General features: G+C 45.3%; 1 protein-coding gene across 2 annotated transcripts in view; it reads right to left on the reverse strand.

Annotated features, from left to right (window-relative positions):
* LOC115155740 (ephrin type-A receptor 3) overlaps window positions 1-19628 on the reverse strand; it is a 160023-nt gene extending 140395 nt beyond the window's left edge. The window contains exon 1 of one of the 2 annotated variants that reach the window (XM_029702651.1): window positions 19277-19628. In XM_029702651.1, the coding sequence (XP_029558511.1) occupies window positions 19277-19379 (103 nt within the window). In that variant the 5' untranslated portion in view covers window positions 19380-19628. The remainder of the gene's footprint in view (window positions 1-19276) is intronic. The other variant, XM_029702654.1, reaches the window with a different exon arrangement.
* Between the last annotated feature and the right edge of the window lie 7279 nt (window positions 19629-26907).

Genomic DNA, 26907 nt, shown 5'->3' on the forward strand with positions numbered 1-26907 from the left:
TTGTGACGACATGGTTGTGTAGGTGTGTTAGCGTCTACAGTAGTCTGTGTCTACATGGTTGTGTAGGTGTGTTAGCGTCTACAGTAGTCTGTGTCTACACGGTTGTGTACGTGTGTTAGCGTCTACAGTAGTCTGTGTCTACATGGTTGTGTAGGTGTGTTAGCATCTACAGTAGTCTGTGTCTACATGGTTGTGTAGGTGTGTTAGCGTCTACAGTAGTCTGTGTCTACATGGTTGTGTACGTGTGTTAGCGTCTACAGTAGTCTGTGTCTACATGGTTGTGTAGGTGTGTTAGCATCTACAGTAGTCTGTGTCTACATGGTTGTGTAGGTGTGTTAGCGTCTACAGTAGTCTGTGTCTACATGGTTGTGTACGTGTGTTAGCGTCTACAGTAGTCTGTGTCTACATGGTTGTGTAGGTGTGTTAGCGTCTACAGTAGTCTGTGTCTACATGGTTGTGTAGGTGTGTTAGCGTCTACAGTAGTCTGTGTCTACATGGTTGTGTACGTGTGTTAGCGTCTACAGTAGTCTGTGTCTACATGGTTGTGTAGGTGTGTTAGCATCTACAGTAGTCTGTGTCTACATGATTGTGTAGGTGTGTTAGCGTCTACAGTAGTCTGTGTCTACATGGTTGTGTAGGTGTGTTAGCATCTACAGTAGTCTGTGTCTACATGGTTGTGTAGGTGTGTTAGCGTCTACAGTAGTCTGTGTCTACATGGTTGTGTAGGTGTGTTAGCGTCTACAGTAGTCTGTGTCTACATGGTTGTGTAGGTGTGTTAGCATCTACAGTAGTCTGTGTCTACATGGTTGTGTACGTGTGTTAGCGTCTACAGTAGTCTGTGTCTACATGGTTGTGGAGGTGTGTTAGCGTCTACAGTAGTCTGTGTCTACATGGTTGTGTAGGTGTGTTAGCATCTACAGTAGTCTGTGTCTACATGGTTGTGTACGTGTGTTAGCGTCTACAGTAGTCTGTGTCTACATGGTTGTGTAGGTGTGTTAGCGTCTACAGTAGTCTGTGTCTACATGGTTGTGTAGGTTGTGTTAGCATCTACAGTAGTCTGGTGGTCTACATGGTTGTGTACGTGTGTTAGCGTCTACAGTAGTCTGTGTCTACATGGTTGTGGAGGTGTGTTAGCGTCTACAGTAGTCTGTGTCTACATGGTTGTGTAGGTGTGTTAGCGTCTACAGTAGTCTGTGTCTACATGGTTGTGTACGTGTGTTAGCGTCTACAGTAATCTGTGTCTACATGGTTGTGTAGGTGTGTTAGCGTCTACAGTAGTCTGTGTCTACATGGTTGTGTAGGTGTGTTAGCATCTACAGTAGTCTGTGTCTACATGGTTGTGTAGGTGTGTTAGCGTCTACAGTAGTCTGTGTCTACATGGTTGTGTAGGTGTGTTAGCGTCTACAGTAGTCTGTGTCTACATGGTTGTGTAGGTGTGTTAGCGTCTACAGTAGTCTGTGTCTACATGGTTGTGTAGGTGTGTTAGCGTCTACAGTAGTCTGTGTCTACATGGTTGTGTAGGTGTGTTAGCATCTACAGTAGTCTGTGTCTACATGGTTGTGTAGGTGTGTTAGCATCTACAGTAGTCTGTGTCTACATGGTTGTGTAGGTGTGTTAGCGTCTACAGTAGTCTGTGTCAACATGGTTGTGTACGTGTGTTAGCATCTACAGTAGTCTGTGTCTACATGGTTGTGTACGTGTGTTAGCGTCTACAGTAGTCTGTGTCTACATGGTTGTGTAGGTGTGTTAGCGTCTACAGTAGTCTGTGTCTACATGGTTGTGTAGGTGTTTAGCGTCTACAGTAGTCTGTGACTACATGGTTGTGTAGGTGTGTTAGCGTCTACAGTAGTCTGTGTCTACATGGTTGTGTAGTTGTGTTAGCGTCTACAGTAGTCTGTGTCTACATGGTTGTGTAGGTGTGTTAGAGTCTACAGTAGTCTGTGTCTACATGGTTGTGTACGTGTGTTAGCGTCTACAGTAGTCTGTGTCTACATGGTTGTGTACGTGTGTTAGCGTCTACAGTAGTCTGTGTCTACATGGTTGTGTAGGTGTGTTAGCGTCTACAGTAGTCTGTGTCTACATGGTTGTGTAGGTGTGTTAGCGTCTACAGTAGTCTGTGTCTACATGGTTGTGTACGTGTGTTAGCGTCTACAGTAGTCTGTGTCTACATGGTTGTGTACGTGTGTTAGCGTCTACAGTAGTCTGTGTTTACATGGTTGTGTAGGTGTGTAAGCGTCTACAGTAGTCTGTGTCTACATGGTTGTGTAGGTGTGTTAGCGTCTACAGTAGTCTGTGTCTACATGGTTGTGTACGTGTGTTAGCGTCTACAGTAGTCTGTGTCTACATGGTTGTGTACCTGTGTTAGCGTCTACAGTAGTCTGTGTCTCCATGGTTGTGTAGGTGTGTTAGCGTCTACAGTAGTCTGTGTCTACATGGTTGTGTAGGTGTGTTAGCGTCTACAGTAGTCTGTGTCTACATGGTTGTGTAGGTGTGTTAGCGTCTACAGTAGTCTGTGACTACATGGTTGTGTACGTGTGTTAGCGTCTACAGTAGTCTGTGTCTACATGGTTGTGTACCTGTGTTAGCGTCTACAGTAGTCTGTGTCTACATGGTTGTGTAGGTGTGTTAGCGTCTACAGTAGTCTGTGTCTACATGGTTGTGTAGGTGTGTTAGCGTCTACAGTAGTCTGTGTCTACATGGTTGTGTACGTGTGTTAGCGTCTACAGTAGTCTGTGTCTACATGGTTGTGTACCTGTGTTAGCGTCTACAGTAGTCTGTGTCTACATGGTTGTGTAGGTGTGTTAGCGTCTACAGTAGTCTGTGTCTACATGGTTGTGTAGGTGTGTTAGCGTCTACAGTAGTCTGTGTCTACATAGTTGTGTAGGTGTGTTAGCGTCTACAGTAGTCTGTGACTACATGGTTGTGTAGGTGTGTTAGCGTCTACAGTAGTCTGTGTCTACATGGTTGTGTAGGTGTGTTAGCGTCTACAGTAGTCTGTGTCTACATGGTTGTGTAGGTGTGTTAGCGTCTACAGTAGTCTGTGTCTACATGGTTGTGTAGGTGTGTTAGAGTCTACAGTAGTCTGTGTCTACATGGTTGTGTAGGTGTGTTAGCGTCTACAGTAGTCTGTGTCTACATGGTTGTGTAGGTGTGTTAGCGTCTACAGTAGTCTGTGTCTACATGGTTGTGTAGGTGTGTTAGCGTCTACAGTAGTCTGTGTCTACATGGTTGTGTAGGTGTGTTAGCGTCTACAGTAGTCTGTGTCTACATGGTTGTGTACGTGTGTTAGCGTCTACAGTAGTCTGTGTCTACATGGTTGTGTACGTGTGTTAGCGTCTACAGTAGTATGTGTCTACATGGTTGTGTAGGTGTGTTAGCATCTACAGTAGTCTGTGTCTACATGGTTGTGTAGGTGTGTTAGCGTCTACAGTAGTCTGTGTCTACATGGTTGTGTACGTGTGTTAGCGTCTACAGTAGTCTGTGTCTACATGGTTGTGTAGGTGTGTTAGCGTCTACAGTAGTCTGTGTCTACATGGTTGTGTACGTGTGTTAGCGTCTACAGTAGTCTGTGTCTACATGGTTGTGTAGGTGTGTTAGCGTCTGCAGTACTCTGTGTCTACATGGTTGTGTAGGTGTGTTAGCGTCTACAGTAGTCTGTGTCTACATGGTTGTGTAGGTGTGTTAGCGTCTACAGTAGTCTGTGTCTACATGGTTGTGTAGGTGTGTTAGCGTCTACAGTAGTCTGTGTCTACATGGTTGTGTACGTGTGTTAGCGTCTACAGTAGTCTGTGTCTACATGGTTGTGTACGTGTGTTAGCGTCTACAGTAGTCTGTGTCTACATGGTTGTGTAGGTGTGTTAGCATCTACAGTAGTCTGTGTCTACATGGTTGTGTACGTGTGTTAGCGTCTACAGTAATCTGTGTCTACATGGTTGTGTAGGTGTGTTAGCGTCTTCAGTAGTCTGTGTCTACATGGTTGTGTACGTGTGTTAGCGTCTACAGTAGTCTGTGTCTACATGGTTGTGTAGGTGTGTTAGCGTCTACAGTAGTCTGTGTCTACATGGTTGTGTAGGTGTGTTAGCGTCTACAGTAGTCTGTGTCTACATGGTTGTGTAGGTGTGTTAGCGTCTACAGTAGTCTGTGTCTACATGGTTGTGTAGGTGTGTTAGCATCTACAGTAGTCTGTGTCTACATGGTTGTGTAGGTGTGTTAGCGTCTACAGTAGTCTGTGTCTACATGGTTGTGTAGGTGTGTTAGCGTCTACAGTAGTCTGTGTCTACATGGTTGTGTACGTGTGTTAGCGTCTACAGTAGTCTGTGTCTACATGGTTGTGTAGGTGTGTTAGCGTCTACAGTAGTCTGTGTCTACATGGTTGTGTAGGTGTGTTAGCATCTACAGTAGTCTGTGTCTACATGGTTGTGTAGGTGTGTTAGCATCTACAGTAGTCTGTGTCTACATGGTTGTGTAGGTGTGTTAGCGTCTACAGTAGTCTGTGTCAACATGGTTGTGTACGTGTGTTAGCATCTACAGTAGTCTGTGTCTACATGGTTGTGTAGGTGTGTTAGCGTCTACAGTAGTCTGTGTCTACATGGTTGTGTAGGTGTGTTAGCGTCTACAGTAGTCTGTGTCTACATGGTTGTGTAGGTGTGTTAGCGTCTACAGTAGTCTGTGACTACATGGTTGTGTAGGTGTGTTAGCGTCTACAGTAGTCTGTGTCTACATGGTTGTGTAGTTGTGTTAGCGTCTACAGTAGTCTGTGTCTACATGGTTGTGTAGGTGTGTTAGAGTCTACAGTAGTCTGTGTCTACATGGTTGTGTACGTGTGTTAGCGTCTACAGTAGTCTGTGTCTACATGGTTGTGTACGTGTGTTAGCGTCTACAGTAGTCTGTGTCTACATGGTTGTGTAGGTGTGTTAGCGTCTACAGTAGTCTGTGTCTACATGGTTGTGTAGGTGTGTTAGCGTCTACAGTAGTCTGTGTCTACATGGTTGTGTACGTGTGTTAGCGTCTACAGTAGTCTGTGTCTACATGGTTGTGTACGTGTGTTAGCGTCTACAGTAGTCTGTGTTTACATGGTTGTGTAGGTGTGTAAGCGTCTACAGTAGTCTGTGTCTACATGGTTGTGTAGGTGTGTTAGCGTCTACAGTAGTCTGTGTCTACATGGTTGTGTACGTGTGTTAGCGTCTACAGTAGTCTGTGTCTACATGGTTGTGTACCTGTGTTAGCGTCTACAGTAGTCTGTGTCTCCATGGTTGTGTAGGTGTGTTAGCGTCTACAGTAGTCTGTGTCTACATGGTTGTGTAGGTGTGTTAGCGTCTACAGTAGTCTGTGTCTACATGGTTGTGTAGGTGTGTTAGCGTCTACAGTAGTCTGTGACTACATGGTTGTGTACGTGTGTTAGCGTCTACAGTAGTCTGTGTCTACATGGTTGTGTACCTGTGTTAGCGTCTACAGTAGTCTGTGTCTACATGGTTGTGTAGGTGTGTTAGCGTCTACAGTAGTCTGTGTCTACATGGTTGTGTAGGTGTGTTAGCGTCTACAGTAGTCTGTGTCTACATGGTTGTGTACGTGTGTTAGCGTCTACAGTAGTCTGTGTCTACATGGTTGTGTACCTGTGTTAGCGTCTACAGTAGTCTGTGTCTACATGGTTGTGTAGGTGTGTTAGCGTCTACAGTAGTCTGTGTCTACATGGTTGTGTAGGTGTGTTAGCGTCTACAGTAGTCTGTGTCTACATAGTTGTGTAGGTGTGTTAGCGTCTACAGTAGTCTGTGACTACATGGTTGTGTAGGTGTGTTAGCGTCTACAGTAGTCTGTGTCTACATGGTTGTGTAGGTGTGTTAGCGTCTACAGTAGTCTGTGTTTACATGGTTGTGTAGGTGTGTTAGCGTCTACAGTAGTCTGTGTCTACATGGTTGTGTAGGTGTGTTAGAGTCTACAGTAGTCTGTGTCTACATGGTTGTGTAGGTGTGTTAGCGTCTACAGTAGTCTGTGTCTACATGGTTGTGTAGGTGTGTTAGCGTCTACAGTAGTCTGTGTCTACATGGTTGTGTAGGTGTGTTAGCGTCTACAGTAGTCTGTGTCTACATGGTTGTGTAGGTGTGTTAGCGTCTACAGTAGTCTGTGTCTACATGGTTGTGTACGTGTGTTAGCGTCTACAGTAGTCTGTGTCTACATGGTTGTGTACGTGTGTTAGCGTCTACAGTAGTATGTGTCTACATGGTTGTGTAGGTGTGTTAGCATCTACAGTAGTCTGTGTCTACATGGTTGTGTAGGTGTGTTAGCGTCTACAGTAGTCTGTGTCTACATGGTTGTGTACGTGTGTTAGCGTCTACAGTAGTCTGTGTCTACATGGTTGTGTAGGTGTGTTAGCGTCTACAGTAGTCTGTGTCTACATGGTTGTGTACGTGTGTTAGCGTCTACAGTAGTCTGTGTCTACATGGTTGTGTAGGTGTGTTAGCGTCTGCAGTACTCTGTGTCTACATGGTTGTGTAGGTGTGTTAGCGTCTACAGTAGTCTGTGTCTACATGGTTGTGTAGGTGTGTTAGCGTCTACAGTAGTCTGTGTCTACATGGTTGTGTAGGTGTGTTAGCGTCTACAGTAGTCTGTGTCTACATGGTTGTGTACGTGTGTTAGTGTCTACATTAGTCTGTGTCTACATGGTTGTGTACGTGTGTTAGCGTCTACAGTAGTCTGTGTCTACATGGTTGTGTAGGTGTGTTAGCGTCTACAGTAGTCTGTGTCTACATGGTTGTGTAGGTGTGTTAGCGTCTACAGTAGTCTGTGTCTACATAGTTGTGTAGGTGTGTTAGCGTCTACAGTAGTCTGTGACTACATGGTTGTGTAGGTGTGTTAGCGTCTACAGTAGTCTGTGTCTACATGGTTGTGTTAGGTGTGTTAGCGTCTACAGTAGTCTGTGTCTACATGGTTGTGTAGGTGTGTTAGTGCAGTAGTCTGTGACTGCAGGTTGTGTAGTGTGTTAGCGTCTACATTAGTCTGTGTCTACATGGTTGTGTACGTGTGTTAGCGTCTACAGTAGTCTGTGTCTACATGGTTGTGTAGGTGTGTTAGCGTCTACAGTAGTCTGTGTCTACATGGTTGTGTAGGGTGTTAGCGTCTACAGTAGTCTGTGTCTACATGGTTGTGTAGGTGTGTTACCGTCTACAGTAGTCTGTGTCTACATGGTTGTGTAGGTGTGTTAGCGTCTACAGTAGTCTGTGTCTACATGGTTGTGTACGTGTGTTAGCATCTACAGTAGTCTGTGTCTACATGGTTGTGTAGGTGTGTTAGCGTCTACAGTAGTCTGTGTCTACATGGTTGTGTAGGTGTGTTAGCGTCTACAGTAGTCTGTGTCTACATGGTTGTGTAGGTGTGTTAGCGTCTACAGTAGTCTGTGTCTACATGGTTGTGTAGGTGTTTTAGCGTCTACAGTAGTCTGTGTCTACATGGTTGTGTAGGTGTGTTAGCGTCTACAGTAGTCGTGTCTACAATGGTTGGGGTAAGGTGTGTTAGCGTCTACAGTAGCTGTGTCTACATGGTTGTGTACGTGTGTTAGCGTCTACAGTAGTCTGTGTCTACATGGTTGTGTAGGTGTGTTAGCGTCTACAGTAGTCTGTGTCTACATGGTTGTGTACGTGTGTTAGCGTCTACAGTAGTCTTTGTCTACATGGTTGTGTACGTGTGTTGGCGTCTAGAGTAGTCTGTCTCTACATGGTTGTGTAGGTGTGTTAGCGTCTGCAGTAGTCTGTGACTGCAGGTTGTGTAGGGCTGCAGTAGTCTGTGACTGCAGGTTGTGTAGGGCTGCAGTAGTCTGTGACTGCAGGTTGTGTAGGGCTGCAGTAGTCTGTGACTGCAGGTTGTGTAGGGCTGCAGTAGGTGACTGCAGGTTGTGTAGGGCTGCAGTAGTCTGTGACTGCAGGTTGTGTAGGGCTGCAGTAGTCTGTGACTGCAGGTTGTGTAGGGCTGAAGTAGTCTGTGACTGCAGGTTGTGTAGGACTGCAGTAGTCTGTGACTGCAGGTTGTGTAGGGCTGCAGTATTCTGTGACTGCAGGTTGTGTAGGGCTGCAGTAGTCTGTGACTGCAGGTTGTGTAGGGCTGCAGTAGTCTGTGACTGCAGGTTATGTAGGGCTGCAGTAGTCTGTGACTGCAGGTTGTGTAGGGCTGCAGTAGTCTGTGACTGCAGGTTGTGTAGGGCTGCAGTAGTCTGTGACTGCAGGTTATGTAGGGCTGCAGTAGTCTGTGACTGCAGGTTGTGTAGGGCTGCAGAAGTCTGTGACTGCAGGTTGTGTAGGGCTGCAGTAGTCTGTGATTGCAGGTTGTGTAGGGCTGCAGTAGTCTGTGACTGCAGGTTGTGTAGGACTGCAGTAGTCTGTGACTGCAGGTTGTGTAGGGCTGCAGTAGTCTGTGACTGCAGGTTGTGTAGGGCAGCAGTAGTCTGTGACTGCAGGGTTGTGTAGGGCTGCAGTAGTCTGTGACTGCAGGTTGTGTAGGGCTGCAGTAGTCTGTGACTGCAGGTTGTGTAGGGCTGCAGTAGTCTGTGACTGCAGGTTGTGTAGGGCTGCAGTAGTCTGTGACTGCAGGTTGTGTAGGGCTGAAGTAGTCTGTGACTGCAGGTTGTGTAGGACTGCAGTAGTCTGTGACTGCAGGTTGTGTAGGGCTGCAGTAGTCTGTGACTGCAGGTTGTGTAGGGCTGCAGTAGTCTGTGACTGCAGGTTGTGTAGGGCTGCAGTAGTCTGTCTGCAGGTTGTGTAGGGCTGCAGTAGTCTGTGACTGCAGGTTGTGTAGGGCTGCAGTAGTCTGTGACTGTAGGTTGTGTAGGGCTGCAGTAGTCTGTGACTGTAGGTTGTGTAGGGCTGCAGTAGTCTGTCTGCAGGTTGTGTAGGGCTGCAGTAGTCTGTGACTGCAGGTTGTGTAGGGCTGCAGTAGTCTGTCTGCAGGTTGTGTAGGGCTGAAGTAGTCTGTGACTGCAGGTTGTGTAGGGCTGCAGTAGTCTGTGACTGCAGGTTGTGTAGGGCTGCAGTAGTCTGTGACTGCAGGTTGTGTAGGGCTGCAGTAGTCTGTGACTGCAGGTTGTGTAGGGCTGCAGTAGTCTGTCTGCAGGTTGTGTAGGGCTGCAGTAGTCTGTGACTGCAGGTTATGTAGGGCTGCAGTAGTCTGTGACTGCAGGTTGTGTAGGGCTGCAGTAGTCTGTCTGCAGGTTGTGTAGGGCTGCAGTAGTCTGTGTCTGCAGGTTGTGTAGGGCTGCAGTAGTCTGTGACTGCAGGTTGTGTAGGGCTGCAGTAGTCTGTGTCTGCAGGTTGTGTAGCGCTGCAGTAGTCTGTGACTGCAGGTTGTGTAGGGCTGCAGTAGTCTGTGACTGCAGGTTGTGTTGGGCTGCAGTAGTCTGTGACTGCAGGTTGTGTAGGGCTGCAGTAGTCTGTGACTGCAGGTTGTGTAGGGCTGCAGTAGTCTGTGACTGCAGGTTATGTAGGGCTGCAGTAGTCTGTGACTGCAGGTTGTGTAGGGCTGCAGAAGTCTGTGACTGCAGGTTGTGTAGGGCTGCAGTAGTCTGTGACTGCAGGTTGTGTAGGGCTGCAGTAGTCTGTGACTGCAGGTTGTGTAGGACTGCAGTAGTCTGTGACTGCAGGTTGTGTAGGGCTGCAGTAGTCTGTGACTGCAGGTTGTGTAGGGCTGCAGTAGTCTGTGACTGCAGGTTGTGTAGGGCTGCAGTAGTCTGTGACTGCAGGTTGTGTAGGGCTGCAGTAGTCTGTGACTGCAGGTTGTGTAGGGCTGCAGTAGTCTGTGACTGCAGGTTGTGTAGGGCTGCAGTAGTCTGTGACTGCAGGTTGTGTAGGGCTGAAGTAGTCTGTGACTGCAGGTTGTGTAGGACTGCAGTAGTCTGTGACTGCAGGTTGTGTAGGGCTGCAGTAGTCTGTGACTGCAGGTTGTGTAGGGCTGAAGTAGTCTGTGACTGCAGGTTGTGTAGGACTGCAGTAGTCTGTGACTGCAGGTTGTGTAGGGCTGCAGTAGTCTGTGACTGCAGGTTGTGTAGGGCTGCAGTAGTCTGTCTGCAGGTTGTGTAGGGCTGCAGTAGTCTGTGACTGCAGGTTGTGTAGGGCTGCAGTAGTCTGTGACTGTAGGTTGTGTAGGGCTGCAGTAGTCTGTGACTGTAGGTTGTGTAGGGCTGCAGTAGTCTGTCTGCAGGTTGTGTAGGGCTGCAGTAGTCTGTGACTGCAGGTTGTGTAGGGCTGCAGTAGTCTGTCTGCAGGTTGTGTAGGGCTGAAGTAGTCTGTGACTGCAGGTTGTGTAGGGCTGCAGTAGTCTGTGACTGCAGGTTGTGTAGGGCTGCAGTAGTCTGTGACTGCAGGTTGTGTAGGGCTGCAGTAGTCTGTGACTGCAGGTTGTGTAGGGCTGCAGTAGTCTGTGACTGCAGGTTGTGTAGGGCTGCAGTAGTCTGTCTGCAGGTTGTGTAGGGCTGCAGTAGTCTGTGACTGCAGGTTATGTAGGGCTGCAGTAGTCTGTGACTGCAGGTTGTGTAGGGCTGCAGTAGTCTGTGACTGCAGGTTGTGTAGGGCTGCAGTTGTCTGTGACTGCAGGTTGTGTAGGGCTGCAGTAGTCTGTGACTGCAGGTTGTGTAGGACTGCAGTAGTCTGTGACTGCAGGTTGTGTAGGGCTGCAGTAGTCTGTGACTGCAGGTTGTGTAGGGCTGCAGTAGTCTGTGACTGCAGGTTGTGTAGGGCTGCAGTAGTCTGTGACTGCAGGTTGTGTAGGGCTGCAGTAGTCTGTGACTGCAGGTTGTGTAGGGCTGCAGTAGTCTGTGACTGCAGGTTGTGTAGGGCTGAAGTAGTCTGTGACTGCAGGTTGTGTAGGACTGCAGTAGTCTGTGACTGCAGGTTGTGTAGGGCTGCAGTATTCTGTGACTGCAGGTTGTGTAGGGCTGCAGTAGTCTGTGACTGCAGGTTGTGTAGGGCTGCAGTAGTCTGTGACTGCAGGTTGTGTAGGGCTGCAGTTGTCTGTGACTGCAGGTTGTGTATGGCTGCAGTAGTCTGTGACTGCAGGTTATGTAGGGCTGCAGTAGTCTGTGACTGCAGGTTGTGTAGGGCTGCAGTAGTCTGTGACTGCAGGTTGTGTAGGGCTGCAGTAGTCTGTGACTGCAGGTTGTGTAGGGCTGCAGTAGTCTGTGACTGCAGGTTGTGTTAGACTGCAGTAGTCTGTGACTGCAGGTTGTGTAGGGCTGCAGTAGTCTGTGACTGCAGGTTGTGTAGGGCTGCAGTAGTCTGTCTGCAGGTTGTGTAGGGCTGCAGTAGTCTGTGACTGCAGGTTATGTAGGGCTGCAGTAGTCTGTGACTGCAGGTTGTGTAGGGCTGCAGTAGTCTGTGACTGCAGGTTGTGTAGGGCTGCAGTTGTCTGTGACTGCAGGTTGTGTAGGGCTGCAGTAGTCTGTGACTGCAGGTTGTGTAGGACTGCAGTAGTCTGTGACTGCAGGTTGTGTAGGGCTGCAGTAGTCTGTGACTGCAGGTTGTGTAGGGCTGCAGTAGTCTGTGACTGCAGGTTGTGTAGGGCTGCAGTAGTCTGTGACTGCAGGTTGTGTAGGGCTGCAGTAGTCTGTGACTGCAGGTTGTGTAGGGCTGCAGTAGTCTGTGACTGCAGGTTGTGTAGGGCTGAAGTAGTCTGTGACTGCAGGTTGTGTAGGACTGCAGTAGTCTGTGACTGCAGGTTGTGTAGGGCTGCAGTATTCTGTGACTGCAGGTTGTGTAGGGCTGCAGTAGTCTGTGACTGCAGGTTGTGTAGGGCTGCAGTAGTCTGTGACTGCAGGTTGTGTAGGGCTGCAGTAGTCTGTGACTGCAGGTTGTGTAGGGCTGCAGTAGTCTGTCTGCAGGTTGTGTAGGGCTGCAGTAGTCTGTGACTGCAGGTTATGTAGGGCTGCAGTAGTCTGTGACTGCAGGTTGTGTAGGGCTGCAGTAGTCTGTGACTGCAGGTTGTGTAGGGCTGCAGTTGTCTGTGACTGCAGGTTGTGTAGGGCTGCAGTAGTCTGTGACTGCAGGTTGTGTAGGACTGCAGTAGTCTGTGACTGCAGGTTGTGTAGGGCTGCAGTAGTCTGTGACTGCAGGTTGTGTAGGGCTGCAGTAGTCTGTGACTGCAGGTTGTGTAGGGCTGCAGTAGTCTGTGACTGCAGGTTGTGTAGGGCTGCAGTAGTCTGTGACTGCAGGTTGTGTAGGGCTGCAGTAGTCTGTGACTGCAGGTTGTGTAGGGCTGAAGTAGTCTGTGACTGCAGGTTGTGTAGGACTGCAGTAGTCTGTGACTGCAGGTTGTGTAGGGCTGCAGTATTCTGTGACTGCAGGTTGTGTAGGGCTGCAGTAGTCTGTGACTGCAGGTTGTGTAGGGCTGCAGTAGTCTGTGACTGCAGGTTGTGTAGGGCTGCAGTTGTCTGTGACTGCAGGTTGTGTATGGCTGCAGTAGTCTGTGACTGCAGGTTATGTAGGGCTGCAGTAGTCTGTGACTGCAGGTTGTGTAGGGCTGCAGTAGTCTGTGACTGCAGGTTGTGTAGGGCTGCAGTAGTCTGTGACTGCAGGTTGTGTAGGGCTGCAGTAGTCTGTGACTGCAGGTTGTGTTAGACTGCAGTAGTCTGTGACTGCAGGTTGTGTAGGGCTGCAGTAGTCTGTGACTGCAGGTTGTGTGGGGCTGCAGTAGTCTGTGACTGCAGGTTGTGTAGGGCTGCAGTAGTCTGTGACTGCAGGTTGTGTAGGGCCGCAGTAGTCTGTGACTGCAGGTTGTGTAGAGCTGCAGTAGTCTGTGACTGCAGGTTGTGTAGGGCTGCAGTAGTCTGTGACTGCAGGTTGTGTAGGGCTGCAGTAGTCTGTGACTGCAGGTTGTGTAGGGCTGAAGTAGTCTGTGACTGCAGGTTGTGTAGGACTGCAGTAGTCTGTGACTGCAGGTTGTGTAGGGCTGCAGTAGTCTGTGACTGCAGGTTGTGTAGGGCTGCAGTAGTCTGTGACTGCAGGTTGTGTAGGGCTGCAGTAGTCTGTGACTGCAGGTTGTGTAGGGCTGCAGTAGTCTGTGACTGCAGGTTGTGTAGGGCTGCAGTAGTCTGTCTGCAGGTTGTGTAGGGCTGCAGTAGTCTGTGACTGCAGGTTGTGTAGGGCTGCAGTAGTCTGTGACTGTAGGTTGTGTAGGGCTGCAGTAGTCTGTGACTGTAGGTTGTGTAGGGCTGCAGTAGTCTGTCTGCAGGTTGTGTAGGGCTGCAGTAGTCTATGACTGCAGGTTGTGTAGGGCTGCAGTAGTCTGTCTGCAGGTTGTGTAGGGCTGCAGTAGTCTGTGACTGCAGGTTGTGTAGGGCTGCAGTAGTCTGTGACTGCAGGTTGTGTAGGGCTGCAGTAGTCTGTGACTGCAGGTTGTGTAGGGCTGCAGTAGTCTGTGACTGCAGGTTGTGTAGGGCTGCAGTAGTCTGTCTGCAGGTTGTGTAGGGCTGCAGTAGTCTGTGACTGCAGGTTATGTAGGGCTGCAGTAGTCTGTGACTGCAGGTTGTGTAGGGCTGCAGTAGTCTGTCTGCAGGTTGTGTAGGGCTGCAGTAGTCTGTGACTGCAGGTTGTGTAGGGCTGCAGTAGTCTGTGACTGCAGGTTGTGTAGGGCTGCAGTAGTCTGTGACTGCAGGTTGTGTAGGGCTGCAGTAGTCTGTCTGCAGGTTGTGTAGGGCTGCAGTAGTCTGTGACTGCAGGTTGTGTAGGGCTGCAGTAGTCTGTGACTGCAGGTTGTGTAGGGCTGCAGTAGTCTGTCTGCAGGTTGTGTAGGGGTGCAGTAGTCTGTGACTGCAGGTTGTGTAGGGCTGCAGTAGTCTGTGACTGCAGGTTGTGTAGGGCTGCAGTAGTCTGTGACTGCAGGTTGTGTAGGGCTGCAGTAGTCTGTGACTGCAGGTTGTGTAGGGCTGCAGTAGTCTGTGACTGCAGGTTGTGTAGGGCTGCAGTAGTCTGTGACTGCAGGTTGTGACTGTGTGTTCAGGGTGAAGTGTTCTCCTCCTATCATGAATTATTCAAACTGAGTGTGGCTGTGTTTGATGCTGCTGGTTCCCCTCTCACAGCTCATACTCACATGTACTCTCTCTCTCTCTCTCTCTCTCTCTCTCTCTCTCTCTCTCTCTCTCTCTCTCTCTCTCTCTAATACTGATTTATTGTGAGCTATTAGATAACAGCACTCTTCACACTGCTTCCTACAGGCCTCCCACACAAACACAACACACACAAACACACAGAGAGCACTATTTTTAAAGTGGGAACATGTGTACCCCCCCCACCCCCTCCAGGTACCATCGCTCATAAACCTGCTCCTCCCAGCGGGTTACTGCTCCAGCCTCCCTGGGCATGGCCTCCTGCCACCGGCTAAAAATACCGACGCCCGGGCGGGGAGAGAAACCATAGCAAGCACCACGCATACAGACTCACTACTGTCGCCTATATTCACGCACACATACACGTATGTCTACAGAGCCATTCTCTCATTTTATGCTGCGCACTCACTCAAAGACACATTTACACTGAGAAAATACACTGATCCGTTTGGTGAAAGAATCCCTCCAAATCAGCCAGTACAATATCTGAATATGCCATAAGTTCGTGCCAAATTATCCCCCCTAAAACGAACAGTCCTAAAAGCGGCCACATCAGGCTACTTTCTCGGCTAGCCTACTGCTGCGGTATATTAAGCGCAATATGGAACACAGTATAGAAGCTCACCAAAGTTTGTCCAGGATTTACACAAGCACTGCTAAACGGCAGAAAAATGTATTTGTTTCTGTAAACACGAGTGTGTAGCAATATAGGCAGCCTGTAATGACTAATAGCAAGTGGGCCAATATGCATTTGATCAAAGTCATATTGAAACCATGATCATAATATGGGTATGGTGATACAATTCTGGATAGGCCTATAATTAATTGTTTTCTCTGGACAGCATATAATTCAACATGAATTATGCGTATATTTTATGGTATGGTACATTTCACAATTCGTTTTCTTTATTTTGATGTATTTTATATTTTCTATAAAACAACCATTAGCCGATGGAAAGTGGGAATAAATCACGTCAGCAAGTTTTGGTCCTCACAGAATAATCTGACCAAGCAGTAGGCCTCCGCTTTAGAACACGTTCAACAATCATTCATAGGCTATGGCTTGTAAAATAGTACAATGTGCTGCTAAAACGTTACCAATATATTTATCAGCAAAAATATACATTTTTCATGGTGTCAGTTCAAATTGGTTTTAAGCGCAATGGGAAGATCTCACAAGGTCCTGAAGAAAAAACAATAGACTTTTACAGGGACGGTAGGCCGTAACGATGAGGAGAAACTACAGCATGGCCCAACTTTCCCAAAAGGCCTCAGTTCATTCAAACGAAACAATAAAATAAATTAAAAAAATACGTATATACAGGCCAAAGTAAATAAATAAATAAACATTTGTAGGCCTGGTAGGCAAACTACGGTTCCCTAAAATCTACATTTGAACATTAAAATGCTGGTCATGCGTAATGCGAAGCATGTGCACGTTGAAATTGTACCTCGTCGAAGTTGTTGAAAACGTTTTTCTTTCGCCATAAATAAACACAAGAGGAGCTTGAAGTTAGCAATAAGAATAAAACATATATTTAGGCTAATTATAAAGAGTATTGTCATCATCAGAATCATTAGGCCTATAATTAATGATAATGATGAATAACCTAAATGACTGTGTAATTATCGTTATTATAATTACCATGAATAACCTCTACATTCTGAGAACCATTAAAGGTGACATAGAATCTTAGGCGTCATGAAATAGGCTAGATTTAAACGTCTAAAACTTGCACATTTTCCTTGCCCTTACTCTTTAACTTATCACAAAACACACACACATGGTCAAGTTGTCCTAAATACACCTATATCACAGTGTATTATTTTAGAGTATAGGTTTTATATAATGCAGCCCATGCGGGTCGTGGTTCCGCTCGAAGCCCCAAAGTAAGGCGTTACTGATTGAAGAGTGGTTGGACTGTATTACTACTGTAGTTGATTTACGACTTTCTTTGCTCTGAAATGATAGATTATATGATATCTGGCAACAAAACGCAGTGAATATTTCCAAAGGGACGTTAAAGGATGGCCTAAAAAGAGTAAGCTTAAACCACTACAGAATCTGCGTGTGGACACGCTGACCAGCAGACAGAGGAAACTTACTTTTTTTAAAAATAAATAACCCATTTGGGCTAAATAAAAACATAAAACGTAGGCTACTTGCAGAGTTATCAACCCTAGATATGCATGGCCTATAGTCTAGGCCCATAGTTTATTTTCGGTTCACTGTAAAATTATATGGTACATTTATAAATAAGGTAGGTCAATTGTCGTTGTCAACATGGAAACATGGAAACATTTTCTTCACAGGTATGTAGCCTATCAAATACATATTTTCCTGCAAATATAGATGCATAGACCTAACCTACATTTTTCGGACAAGGCAATAGCTTAGGCCTACTAAAATAAGCTACACTTTTATAACCATGTCCCCATTTTTAGTTCTGCACTCTTAAACGGAAATAAACCGATATGATACTTCCACGTTGTTTCAATGTTGAAATAAACGGAGAGAATTTGGCTTTGTGCTAAACATTTTCTTTATGAGAGGGACTTAAGTAGCCTGTGAAAGGGAGGGGGTTTCTGACTTTACCCTGCCATGATGACACCGTGCCCCCAGCATAAAAACAAGTCCTCTCTTCTCTCCTCTGCCGAGCATGAGCTTTGTTTCTGATAGAAGGGCTTTTGATAGTTCTATTATTACAGATAGGAAATACAAGAGCGTGTGAGGCTTCACGGTGAGAACGGCTCGACACTGACACTCCCTGGCAGACAGACAGGGTGTTGCGGACAGCCATCATTAGGTGTACACCCTAGCAGACGTCATAAACAATAAGTAATAGGCTTACCAACGGGTAGGCCTATACACTGTAAATGTCCTCGGGTTGAGTGTAGGCTACAACAATATTTCCTGAAGACAAATTGTATATATCTAATAGGCCTACATATCGACTAAATTGCATCTACATAGCTTACATTAGCACCATACGAGACAGACATAGACCGAACTTCATTAACAATACATCAGTTCATAAACAGCCTAAATAGACCTAAACAATAATTAGGCTAACATAAAAATGCAATGACTAGGCCTATATTTGACTTCAATACTGTGGGCTATGTCGAGGACAGGCCTGCCGAAATCCAGCTGTGTGGGCTCCTGGATAGAGTGAGGTGAATAAAAGGACGAAACAGTAAAAACAGAAGTCGATAGGCTGTTAACGTGCTGTTTAATCGAAAATATCAAAGATTAAATCATCTCAAAATATCTAAAGTTTCTGAAAACAAAAGATATTAGTCAGATTAATGCCAGAGACCCATGCATTTAATTATATATCAAATCGAAAAACAAAAGTCCCTTCATAATCTCCAAGCTTGGTTTATTGACCGGTGATAGACTGACGGCCTGTGAGTTAGGCAATAATATAAAGAAGATGAGAAGAGGCGACAGGCGCATGCAGTCTAGTCTGCATGCATGGAGCGAGGACTAACCGCTTTGTAGAAATAATAACTCTTCCCGGTATAATCATTTATAATACACTGACCATGTTAAATAGCTATGATATGGGTTGAAATCTAGGCGAATGTATTACTCAAAGACAGAAGTTGTTTTATGTGGCATAAACTTTGACCACAGTATTCGTTGTTCATTTTGATACCATATATTCGCAAGCCATTTTTTTATAGGCCTATTCAAGCGTTGTGCTTCCCTACAAGAAGAACACAAAGGTGATGCTGGTCGCCTATGAAGGCTGCATAGGCCTACATGATGTACTGCCACGTTGTTTCAACGAAGAATCCGCCGTCTAGTCGCTCGCATGTTTTCGGTTGTTCAATGTCTTAAACTATTCACTTCAATTGTATATAGGCCTATGCCAATAGGTTTACAATTGAATTATGTAACAATTCGTAATTTAATTTTTTTTAAATATTATATTGCATGTTCTCTACTTTGAATTATTCCCATGTAGTAACAAGTCAATAATAACTTGACAATAAATCATGACATTTTACTGAGCTCACCTCTTGATTAGTATCTGGCTCTGTCTGACTATCGACGGTCCAAGTAGCCTACATTCATTTCGTAATCAAAGTGCAATTACAGATGAGCCTTGCCCTTTGGAACGATAGGCCAGTCATCTCATCATTTGCGCCTGTGTGTGTGTGTGTGGGTGTGTGTGTGTGTGTGTGTGTGTGTGTATGTGTGTGTGTGTGTGTGTGTGTGTGTGCACGCGCGCGCATGTGCGAGCGATAATAAACAACCTGTCGAGATTGGCCTATTTAAGAAAAAGTAGCCAATGGGTTAATCAATGGAACTATCGAGTGGATGATTCCTTGCGCTAAGGGATTTTATTCTTTAGAGTGTGCGTGTTCCTTCCAGCACGTCTCCATAAAGTGGGCTATAATGATATAATACAATACACCATCCGTGTGAATGAATACTAATGAATATGAATAGGCTGCATTTTGTAAATCACATCTATTTAGGCTAATGTGTGATCAGCTTGGGTAGGAATAAGCGGAGGTCCACTGCCTGCCCCTGGCTATTTACTGTGCGCTGCAGCGCTTGGATTGCCTGCTTCTACTCGGTATTGCTTTTGGACAATAGCCTACATGGGTATTTGTTAGTAATAACACCAAACATCAACAGCTACACTTTGGCATCTGCGTTTCAAAATGTAGGCTATTATTCTCACTATTTGGCATGCCAAACGATCATTCCAACCTAGACGCACGGGAACCCCGGTGTTAACTGTCCAAAGCTGATTATCGTGTTGCCCCCCAGCTGATTATCGTGATCCCCCCATCCGATTCCAGTTTCCACGGATTTACCAGCCGGTCAATAACTCTTAACGAGGGTTTAAAACGCCACACTGAGTCCGTGCATCAAACCTTCTATCGTACCGAAGCTTGGATCAACACAAATCATAGTGGGTTAAACTAATTAAACGATTATTTACAAAATGTGCTAAAATACCGCCATGACAATATTTGGACATTATTGAATGGTCTAACATGACATGTCCTGTCCTTCCATCCACAGCATCAGCGCAGTCAGAACCACCTTCCTTCAAATGCATGCGGTCCAGACTGCAGCAAGATGTGCTATAGCTCTGTCTGTGAACGAACACTTTTCTTACATGGATGTCACACTCTCTCTTTCTTTATGTCCGACCCTCTCTCACTCACTCTTACCTTCATTGGACGGGTGGATGGTCAGAAGTGCTGGGCGAATAAACGACAAGATGAACAGTAAAATAAAATGTAGTATTGGTTTCGCGCGCGGTTTGCAATCCATGACGGCAGGCAGTTCAGAGGGCAAGGCAGCGCGAGGTACATATCTCCGTGCAGCATTCGCCACTGAATGATGTGAGCTCGCTCTCCCGTTCACGCACGAGGCTCCGGTTCAACTCTGCTCCAGGGCTGATGTCAACTTTGACACCGGAGAATGAGGAGGAGTCAGCGCTCTGTCTCTCTTTCTCTCTCTCATTTTCTCTCACACTCTCTCCCTCTCTCCCTCCGCGCTGAACGGAAAGGAGACCAGCTCTAGCGGGAAGCTTCCGTTTTCCGCAGGGTCCTACATATCTAAATTGATTGTCTATTTAAGTGTTTCCCAACTCATCATCAAGGTCTGATGATATTAATCCGCTGTGTAGTGCTAGAGCAGAAACCAAAGTCATCTCCAAGACTGAGTTTGGGAAACCCTGGTGTAGATAAAGAGACGCTCTTCACAGGGTGTCTATTCCCCGACAGATGATCAGTAGAAAACAGCAAGCCTCCCGCATTCCATCTCCAAGCATTAGCCCCAGAAAAACATACTGCTCCATTCTCACACTGGACTGATCCCAATAAATTAAAACAGATTGACATGTCAATAGTCTACAATTAAATGATACAAATAGGAAAAGGGATGATTGCATTATTTCATTTATGAGTCAACAGTGTTACCCTAGCCTGGTCCTTGTTCTAGCCCAGAACTAACAACAGTGTTACCCTAGCCTGGTCCTTGTTCTAGCCCAGAACTAACAACAGTGTTACCCTAGCCTGGTTCTTGTTCTAGCCCAGAACTAACAACAGTGTTACCCTAGCCTGGTCCTTGTTCTAGCCCAGAACTAACAACAGTGTTACCCTAGCCTGGTCCTTGTTCTAGCCCAGAACTAACAACAGTGTTACCCTAGCCTGGTCCTTGTTCTAGCCCAGAACTAACATCAGTGTTACCCTAGCCTGGTCCTTGTTCTAGCCCAGAACTAACATCAGTGTTACCCTAGCCTGGTCCTTGTTCTAGCCCAGAACTAACAACAGTGTTACCCTAGCCTGGTCCTTGTTCTAGCCCAGAACTAACAACAGTGTTACCCTAGCCTGGTCCTTGTTCTAGCCCAGAACTAACATCAGTGTTACCCTAGCCTGGTCCTTGTTCTAGCCCAGAACTAACATCAGTGTTACCCTAGCCTGGTCCTTGTTCTAGCCCAGAACTAACATCAGTGTTACCCTAGCCTGGTCCTTGTTCTAGCCCAGAACTAACAACAGTGTTACCCTAGCCTGGTCCTTGTTCTAGCCCAGAACTAACATCTGATTACTCATTCAAGGCCCAGTGCAGTCAAACACGTGATTTACCTGTGTTTTATATACATGCCCACACTATGAGGTTGGAATAATACTGTGGACAATTAGTATAATTCCCTTTTAGTGTAAGAGCTGTTTGAAAAGAATGCCTAAAATGTCAGCCTATTTTGGTGGGATGGAGTTTTGGCATGGCTACATCACCAGGCTTTAAATGAGTTCATAGAAACATAAGAAAGAGAGTTCTAAACCTCTCTGCCAAAAACAGCTAGTTTTCCCTTTCCCTTCCAGACCGCTCCCAGACAGTCCTAGCAAAATTCTTACTTGAGAAATTGCTCTTTGCCAAGAAGCCATTTTTGTTTCTTTTTGATCATTTTAATTGAAAACAATCACAGTAAGGTACTTCATTGTTACCCAGAAATGATTTGATATTGAGAAAAAACGTCTGCATTCGCATTTTATGCCTTAGTTGATCAGTTGACAAAGCAATGTGCAAGAACAACAATGCACCTTTGGGTCTAGCCCTTCATGCACTCCTTTGGGTCTCCAGGAGGAGCAGGATTGGGAAAGCATGAGTTTGAGGGAGGCCTTGTTGTCGTGATGTGGTGTAGCATGTCCTGTCCTGCTGAGGACCCCTGAAACACTCTGCTTCACAATGCCCTGCCCCTTCCGCTGCCTGCTGTGACGTCTCACACACACATCCTCAGAAACCAGCCCGGGACAGCTGCAGGGTGGAGAGAGGGGGAGAGAAGAGTGAGCGAGATACAGAATCCCTGCTTCAGAGTCGGTATTTGTCAATGCAATATTATTATTATATTATAATATGTTATGTATGTGTTCATCCAAACCAATTTATCTTTATTGATTTTAGCTTAGTAATTAATGGTTCAATAGCACAACAATGTGGAGCAATTTCCCCTCCTGTGAGTATTTCATTTCTAACTCTCAAGATGTCTATAAATTCAGTGGTTGGCTCTGGGCAGGGTGTGTGACACAAGGATTTATTGCAGGTTTAAGACATGTCCCCTCTCATCATAAATTACCCTCTACATACATCTCTCCAACTCAAACATTACACACACTAGGAGATGCATAATGGGAGGAAATGGATATCTATGAATTTCAGGGAACATTAGAAGATGTTTTTATGTACAGGGTTTATGTACATTTACTATTGGAGTTCACTATGGACTGACTACTCTACACATGCCAATTGTAAATCAGTCAAATAAATCAAATCAAAGTTTATTGGTCGTGAACACAGATTTGCGGATGTTATCGCAGGTGGAGAGAAATGCTTGCTCCAACAGCGCAATAATACTTAGCAATAAAAAAAACGATTAAACAAACAATAGACATATCATCTAGAGAAATATAGAAATTAAGAAATATCAGAATGAGCAAATAACCTTGAATTGTTTTTGAATGTATTTTGTTTTATTATATTGTATCTCTTACTTGAAATGATATTGTGATGTTTTAAATGTTCTTTAAATAACGTGTTATTTGATCTGACTTGTCGTAATAGGTTATTGACAGCAATTTATGTTGCGGCAAAAATATAATCACGGTAATGTTGATTTAACAAAGTCAATTGCATTGTAATCTAATTTCACAAACAGGGAAGGAACATAAACTTTATTCTGTTATAATTTGTTTGGGGGGGTAATATTGAATGTTGTAATATAGTTTAAGCGTAAGACATGTCATGGCTAAGTGAACTGTAATACAAGGGATGTGACTGATCTTCCTGTCCACTCACTCTTTTTGTTTTAGTAAATACAACTATGTGAAACTCCTGCTAATTATATACTGGACAAAAATAGAAATGCAACAGGCAACAATTTCAAGGACTTTACTGAGTTACAGTTCATGTGAGGAAATCAGTCAATTGAAGAAAATTCATTAGGCTCTAATCTATGGATTTCACATGACTGAGAATACAGTTATGCATCTGTTGGTCACAGATACCTTAAAAAAAAAATGGGTATCACAATGGGCCTCAGGATCACGTCACGGTATCTCTGTGCATTCAAATTGTCATCGATAAAATCCAATTCTGTTCTTTGTCTGTAGCTTATTCCTGCCCATACCATAACCGCACCGCCACCATGGGGCACTATGGGGCACTCACGCTTATGGTAGAGAAATTAATATTCAATTATCTGGCAACAGCTCAGGTGGACATACCTGCAGTCAGCATGCCAACTGCACCCTCAAAACTTGTGATATCTGTGGCATTGTGTTGTGTGACAAAACTGCACATTTTAGAATGGCCTTTTATTGTCCCTAGTACAAGGTGCACCTGTGTAATGGTCTTGCAGTTTAATCAGGTACTTGGGTTTCAGGAACTTTCAAGGGGATGGATTATCTTGGCAAAGGTGAAATGCTCACTAACAGGGATGTAAATAAATTTGTGTACAACATTTCAGAGAAATAAGCTTTTTGTGCGTATGGAACATTTCTGGGATCTTTTATTTCAGCTCATGAAACATGGAACCAACACTTTCCATGTTGCATTTATATTTTTGTTCAGTGTAATGAATCTGTTTTCTATTGTAGTTGGACTAGCCAGAGAACGAGAAACAGGTATCGTTCCTCTGCTTAGCCTTTCCCCTGGATTACAGTAAACTAAAACGTTTTTCTTTTCAATGAGCGTCAGTCCATTCGTGAACCCCCTCCAATGGAACAAGGCGGTAGCTATAGTGGTATATTGATTCACAGAGGAGAATGGAAGCGCTGATGTGACCTGACACTGCAGCTCCTAACGAACAAAACAGATGTGGCTTGTGTGGCCACCCTGTAGAGCACAGTAATAGTACTTTTGGGCATTTTTACAGAGAGTTTGTTTTTAAAGATGGTACTGTATAAGATGTGAGGTGACGGTATTCAAGCAGTAGAACATTAAATGTTATTCCTACCGGTCAGCACAGGCTCACTTTCACCACTAGTTGTAATAGGAGCACAGAGTTGGACGGTATCAGTTATGAACAGTATTAGTGGTATTAGGAGTAGCCAGAAGGAGAGGCTGGGCCGGTTACTGTCTGAATTAGTCTATGTCTCAGCCTGGGCTTTCAGAAGGGGATTCTCTGTGACAGGATTGGTCCGGAGCCCAGATACACCACAGGGACATTCCCACACCATTCTTACTCTCTACACCCAGCCTGGCTGATATATCCTGTCAGCCTCCTGATCTGATCTCAGGGAGTGAGAGAAACAGAGAGAGACTGGGAGTAGAGAGAGAGAGGCGGAGAGGAAGAGGAAGAGATAGAGAGGAGAGGAAGAGAGAGACAGGGAGAAGTAAAGAGAGAGGGAAAGGAAGAGAGAAAGACAGAGAGTAGAAGAAGAGAGAGAGGGAGAGGAAGAGAGAGAGGGGGAGTAGAAGAAGAGAGAGAGGGAGAGGGAGAGGAAGAGAGAGAGACAGGGCAGGACCGTCAAGAGGAGGACTCCAACGTAACAATCTGCTGAGGAAGTAAACATGTCTGCCTGCTGATTTCAGAGGAGCAGAACTCACATTCACACGCAGACACGCAGACACACACACACACACACACACACACACACACACACACACACACACACACACACACACACACACACACACACACACACACACACACACACACACACACACACACACACACACAGCAGCTATATGGCTAAACAAGGAGGCCAACTATCAGAGCTGGCAATTAAAAGGAGGGAAACAACATTTGGTCGTCTTGATGGTGTTGAGGTTTCATCTCAAGGAGCTTTTCTTTCTCAGCTCCATGTGTGCTGCTTTTTATAGCGTGTGAAAGTAGCATGGGAGAACTTTAGATGATAGAAGTGGAGTGGAATGGCGAGACTCGTGAACCTGTCTGTGTATACCTGATTCAATGTAATATTGACTCTTATGTCATACATGGGTGTTGTACCTTTAAAAAAAAAAGAAACAGAAAATGAGTAAGATCAGGTTGCTTTTAATGACATCTGTACGGATTAAAGACCTGGTTGCATAATACTATATTAATATCAGTGGATAGAATTTGAAGTAAAGATGGCACAGACATTTCTGGCACATATAACTGTAGAAATTGGTATACAGTACAATGCATTTGAAATAAGTGAGGATAGTGTATGATAGAATGTGACAGTCTGCGACTTTCCTGAGAGGCTGGTGTCTAGGCCTACAAATAAGGCCTCATCAATCTTACAGGAGTCTCTCTCTCTCTCTCTCTCTCTCTCTCTCTCTCTCCAACATTGTAGAATAATAGTGAAGACATCTAAACTATCAAATAGCAAATATGAAATCAAGTAGTAACCAAAAAAGTATTAAACAAATCAAAATATATTTTAGATTCTTCAAAGTAGCTACCCTTTGCCTTGATTACAGCTTTGCACACTCTTGGTATTCTCTCAACCAGCTCCACCTGGAATGCTTTTCCAACCATCTTGAAGGAGTTCCCACATATGCTCAATTGGGTTGAGATTGGGTGATTGTGGAGGCCAGGTCATCTGATGCAGCACTCCATCACTCTCCTTCTTGGTCAAATATCCCTTACACAGCCTGGAGGTGTGTTGAAAATAAATTATTGTCCAACTAAGCGCAAACCAGGCGTATCACTGCAGAATGCTGTGGTAGCCATGCTGGTTAAGTGTGCCTTGAATTCTAAATAAATCACAGACAGTGTCACCAGCAAAGCACCCCCACACCATAACACCTCCTCCTCCATGCTTCACGGTGGGAACCACACATGCAGAGATCATCTGTTCACCTACTCTGCGTCTCACAAAAACATGGCGGTTGGAACCAAAATTCTCAAATTTGGACTCATCAGACCAAAGGACAGATTTACACCGGTCTAATGTCCATTGCTCGTGTTTCTTGGCAAATCAAACCTATTCTTCTTATTATGAAGACCTGATACACACAGTCTCCTTTGAACAGTTGATGTTGAGATGTGTCTGTTACTTGAACTCTGTGAAGCATTTATTTAGGCTGCAATCTGAGGCTGGTAACTCTAATGAACTTATCCTCTGCAGCAGAGGTAACTCTGGGTCTTCCTTTCCTGTGGCGGTTTCATCATAGTGCTTGATGGTTTTTGCGACTGAACATGAAGAAACTTTCAAAGTTCTTGTAATGTTCTGTATTGACTGACCTTCTATCATGTTTGAAGGTAAGACCCAGGTGCAGACAGTGTCGAAGTAACCAAAGTTTATTAATTCAAACACGGAAGGCAAAGGTGCAGGACAGCAGGCAGGGTCAGGGCAGGCAGAGGTCAGTAATCCAGAGTAGAGGGCAAAGGTACAGGACGGCAGGCAAGCTCAGGGTCAGTGTCAGGGTCAGGGTCAGGGTCAGGGTCAGGGTAGGTAGAAAGGGGAAAACTAGACAAGGCAGGTGCAAGGGGAAACCAGCTGGTAGGTTTGAGGAACAAAACAAACTCACACAGACAGATAGAAAACACAGGTATAAGTACACTGGGGATACTGGGGAAGATGGGCGACACCTGGAGGGGGGTGGAGACAAGCACAAGGACAGGTGAAACAGATCAGGGCGTGACACCTTCATGTCTTAAAGCAATGATGGACTGTCATTTCTCTTTGGTTATTTGTGCTGTTCTTGACATAATATGTACTTGGTCTTTTACCAAATAGGGTTATCTTCTGTATTCCACCCCTACCTTGTCACAACACAACTGATTGGCTCAAACACATTAAGAAGGAAAGAAATTCCACAAATTAACTTTTAACAAGGCACACCTGTTAATGGAAACACATTCCAGCTGACTACCTCATGAAACTGGTTGAGAGAATGCCAAGAGTGTGCAAAGCTGTTATCCAGGCAACGGGTGGCTACTTTAAATATTTTATTTTACCAGGCAAGTCAGTTAAGAACAAATTCTTATTTTCAATGACAGCCTAGGAACAGTGGGTTAACTGCCTTGTTCAGGGGCAGAATGACAGATTTGTACCTTGTCAGCTCGGGGATTTGAACTTGCAACCTTTCGGTTACTAGCCCAACGCTCTAACCACCCTGCCGCCCCATGTTAATCTCAAATATAAAATCTATTTTGATTTATTTATACACTTTTTTGGTTACTACATGATTCCATATGTGTTATTTCAAAGTTTTGATGTTTTCACTATCATTCTACAATGTAGAAAATAGTAAAAATAAAGAAAAACCCTGGAATGAGTAGGTGTTTCCAAACTTTTGACTGGATAAAGTATATATTTATACATTTTATATATTTCTCTGCATCTCTTTCTTTCTCTCTCTTTCT

The sequence above is a fragment of the Salmo trutta genome, chromosome 20 (genome assembly GCF_901001165.1).
Source record: "Salmo trutta chromosome 20, fSalTru1.1, whole genome shotgun sequence".
NCBI classification, from domain to species: domain Eukaryota; kingdom Metazoa; phylum Chordata; class Actinopteri; order Salmoniformes; family Salmonidae; genus Salmo; species Salmo trutta.